Source organism: Elaeis guineensis, chromosome 6 (genome assembly GCF_000442705.2).
Source record: "Elaeis guineensis isolate ETL-2024a chromosome 6, EG11, whole genome shotgun sequence".
NCBI lineage: Eukaryota > Viridiplantae > Streptophyta > Magnoliopsida > Arecales > Arecaceae > Elaeis > Elaeis guineensis.
This window is the reverse complement of record NC_025998.2, coordinates 2086454-2090472: the sequence shown is the minus strand read 5'-3', so window position 1 is coordinate 2090472 and position 4019 is coordinate 2086454. Positions and strand designations below refer to the sequence as shown.

The following is a 4019-nucleotide window of genomic DNA, read 5'->3' as shown; positions in this document are numbered from 1 at the left end:
GAGATTCCCAATACAAAGATGGAGAATCATCGGAATAAAGTTAGTAGCCATTGAATTAAGTGCCAATGGAGACTGAATGTATAAGTGGGAATACAAAAGTCCCACAGACAATGGGATCCATAAGCTAAAATTTTGATTTAGTGGCAGAATAGATGGGACAGAACCATACAATGGTATGGTCGCATCATAAACAGGAATGCTTTCGTTACTTTATCCAGACAACGTGGGGCATTTCAGCCATTTCAACTCCAACCCATCAGCGAGCTAAGTAAACAACAGTAGCATCACTAGGCCGCTCCAGTCTTTATAAACCCCTCCCCTCGAAGCACTCCGGAGCAGGGAAGAAATAACAGAGAGAGACCTTGGCAAAACAAAACGAAACCAAATCCTTTTCCATGCCCCTCCCCCACCACTGGTCTCCGTCTTCTCCGTCGGGATCGACGGAATTCTTTCCACCCACGCCTCAAATCTTCGTCTCCTTCCATTAACTCTTCTTCCCCTGGGAGGAAGAGAGATAGGAGGGGTGAGGGGGAGACAGAGTAAGAGATGGCTCTTAGTAGCCTCTGCTCTATTGCATCCTCCCACGCCTGTGTCATCATGATCACCAGCTTCTTCCGTCACTAGCTATAGCAGAACAGAGAAGTAGCAGGTGTGCAAGACCTCTCTGAAGGGAGAAAGCATGGCCTTCTGGTCTTAAGCTGTCTCGCTAAGGAGTTCCGGAAAGAACAGAGGCAGAAAGGGCGAGAAGAAGAGGAAGAGCGAGAGGGAGATCGGGAAGGAGTTGTTTGAGGTAAAGATTGGAGAAGAGACTGAAAAAAGACAGTTTAGAGAAAAAAAGACTGTGAGGGAGGGAGAGAGGTGCAGAATATGGCGGGACTGATGGCGTATGGGGGTCCAAATTTGGCGGTTTTGCTCCGGAACGAAGGGTTTCCCTCGGACGCTACCGAAGCCCTGCTCGCTTCGGACTCTTCTCATGGCGGATTCCTTGGTAACCATCTGGGCTTGTTTTGAATTCTGGAAGTTAGTTTTGGGTGATAGTATTCTAGTGCTCTGCTGCAGTTTATTGTCTTATTTTCTTTGATCTGATTCTAATTTTGAGCCGTTTATTGGGCTGCTAAGCTTTTTAGATGGTCAAAATGGAGATTTGTGTGTGTGTTTTGTTCGAGGGTGGGGTTGGGGGAATTTGTATAAAGGTTTGCAAGAGGGTTATTTTTGGTGCCGCTGATCTTCTGATCTTCTATTGGAATTTGAACTTGGTGCTTTTCCTAGTATGCGTTTTCCATTACTAATCCATTTCAAGTTTTGAGCTTCTGAAGTTTTTTTGGCACCAATCTTAGAACCATCTCTCTTAAGATGAGTGCTTCCAATCTGATGCGACTTCGTAACTGAGAGCTGCTTCTATTTTCAGTTATGTGTTGAGACCTATTAATCTTGTTGAAAATTCATTTGATTTCTACTTAAGCTGATGGATTTTTTGACATGCGCATAACAAACTACTCCAATTGAGATTTTCTGAATTATGATATCAGGATACGTATCATGTGTATGAGACTTCAGTTTAGTATAGAAGGACTGCCTTGATCAATACTCCCCACTAATTGTACTTCTTGTTTTTTGGCATTTCTTTGTTTACTGGATATTAAGTAACTTACATGATGGCCTTATCTTGGATTCAAATATTCAAATGACATTTTTGTAGGTGGTTTAACAAGGCACTTTCATTATTTCTCCCTTAAAAATGGTGTTTGCGGTTGCTAATTTGATTTAGATATAGAGCAAAATGTTCTTTACTGACTCTTTTTTTCATCGAATTTATGGTGATAGTGCAATGCATTTAGAAACCATATTTTGTTTGTGAACGTAGAAAGTTGGATACACAATGATAGTTTTCTATTTCCTCTGTTATTCAAGCTGGTGGATTAAGCTATCCATAGCCATGGTTAGAAGGTATATATTGAAGTCTGTTAAAATTCTTTTTGTCCCCAGGCTTGAAATCCATGATGAATATTGAAAATGCTCATGGGATCACAAATGAAGGATCATTTTACCGGTCCCTTGACTTGGATGAAACTGGTGGAGTAAACCTGGAGGAGTTTTGTCACCAGCCAGATAAGAAGAGGCGGCTAACGGCCGATCAGGTTGAGCTCCTCGAGGAGAATTTTGCTCTTGACAACAAGCTCGAACTAGAGAGAAAGATTCAGCTTGCGAAGGATCTTGGCCTTCAGCCTAGACAGGTAGCCATATGGTTTCAGAACCGCCGAGCCCGGTTGAAGACAAAGCAGATGGAGAAGGATTATGAAGTGCTTAAGTCCAGCTATGATGTTCTCAAGGCTGATTATGAGAACCTACTCGAGGAGAAGGAGAAGCTGAAAGCAGAGGTAATCCATTTCAGTTCAAGCAAATAAGCTTATACTGCTTCTCTCTATTTTTTCAGCTGAAACCTACATCCCTTTAAAAAGTACTTGAAACTTAATTTTTTGGGCGCACGATATCTCTTGCTTGTAGGTCTTTGGGTGTCAAGTTCCTCTCACTGCGTTAACAACGCCACACAATGCTGAACCTCTTTGTTTCTTAATCATGTTCAATACCCTGAAGATATGAGTAGATGTAAATTTGCCCCTTTCAAATTTACACGACTATCATCAAGCTATATAAAGGGATACCTCTGGATTTAAAGATTTTTGTGCATCAGTTGCTAAGGAATAGTTGACATGATCTTGTTCATTTTCTTATTACGAGTCTGTTATTCTACTTCTTGGTCATGTGTCTTGCACAGATTGCTATATGTTTCATGCTGGTCTGAATGATGCCTCATAAGAATAAATGTGACTTGTCGTTTTTATTTCAACACAATTGCATTTGAAGGAGAAAAACCGAAGCACTATTGTGACATGCCTTTTTGAAGTTTGCAAGATTTGTCCTGATCTGTGTTTGTCTTTCCTCTATTGAAAAATATATTCAGAAGATAAATTGTATCTCGTTTATCACTAAGAATTTTCTCCCGAACAGGTTCTCTTTCTCACAGACAAACTTTGTAAATGGGAGAAGGGTGACTTAGAAACACATAAAATAAAAAATTCTCCTCCTCTCCTGCTGCAAAAACTAGACATGGATTCAGTTTTTGAAGAGAACAAACCCGATGTGCATGTTCTGCTGTGTAAACTAGAGGATCTCAACTCTGCCAACAGTCCGGTATCAGACTCGGATAGCCTTGGCTACACTGATGGAGTACTCTCTCCAATTTTGGAGCCGGCAGACTCTTCAAGTGTGTTCAAACCTGATAGGGCTCTTCTCTTACATGTCAATGAGGATGAGGAAATTAAAGGATGCAGCTCCATGAAGCTTGAAGACAACTCATTTAACTATGTTTTCCCAGTGGAGGACCAGGCTTTCTGGCTCTGGCCCTGGCCCTGCTGAGATTTCATACTTTCTGTTCCATACATGTCCATCCTGCTATATTGGTCTTTGTTTCTGCTATGGGGTTTTTCCTAGTATGATGTAATGATAAGCTAGGAGATCAGTAAGGGGCCATCTGGTGACCCCAGACCTAGGTGGGCTGTGTGGTTTTCTTCATCCTTTCAAAGTCATGATGATCTCTCTCTAGATTTCCCTTTCTCATCCTTTTGAAGTCCTTCCATTTGATGTATTATAAGTAGGCTTTCATAACAAAGCCTTGGGCAGCCAAAAGGCTTTTTTTGTGAATATGAATATGAAAAGCTACATGATTCGGAAGTCAAGCTAGCGGATGGATTGTGCTATATTGTCTGATGTGGAGCTATATCTGTAACTTCCAAGTGTCATAAATTGGCATGGAAATATGATCGCAGCATCCCCCTAACGTGTCATGTTGATCAGAATAGCTTTAGATATACTATTTTGGTCTAAAGAGTTTTTTCAGAAGGTTTTGATCTTTTACGAAGGTAAGAATTTTGTTGCTGAGTGGTTTGTGCCACATGGAACCTCGTATAACAGGCTCCAGGGTGTAACAGTGTAGCTTTTCTGTTGCTTTCTTCCATGGC

General features: G+C 41.3%; 1 protein-coding gene across 1 annotated transcript; it reads left to right on the top strand.

Moving 5' to 3' along the window:
- Positions 1 to 314: 314 nt before the first annotated feature.
- LOC105047714 (homeobox-leucine zipper protein HAT5) lies at positions 315 to 3732 on the top strand. Its single transcript, XM_010926761.2, has 3 exons — positions 315 to 988; positions 1987 to 2378; positions 3010 to 3732. Exons 1-3 carry the CDS (start codon positions 868 to 870, stop codon positions 3415 to 3417), a joined length of 921 nt encoding a protein of 306 aa, XP_010925063.1. The 5' UTR covers positions 315 to 867; the 3' UTR covers positions 3418 to 3732.
- The last annotated feature ends 287 nt before the right edge of the window (positions 3733 to 4019 follow it).

Excerpts from the sequence above, each read along its gene's own strand:
- LOC105047714 (XM_010926761.2), top strand. The coding sequence starts at position 868 with ATGGCGGGACTGATGGCGTATGGGGGTCCAAATTTGGCGGTTTTGCTC. Across the intron at positions 989-1,986 it reads TTCTCATGGCGGATTCCTTG|GCTTGAAATCCATGATGAAT; the intron begins GTAACCATCTGG and ends TTTTGTCCCCAG. Across the intron at positions 2,379-3,009 it reads AGGAGAAGCTGAAAGCAGAG|GTTCTCTTTCTCACAGACAA; the intron begins GTAATCCATTTC and ends TCTCCCGAACAG.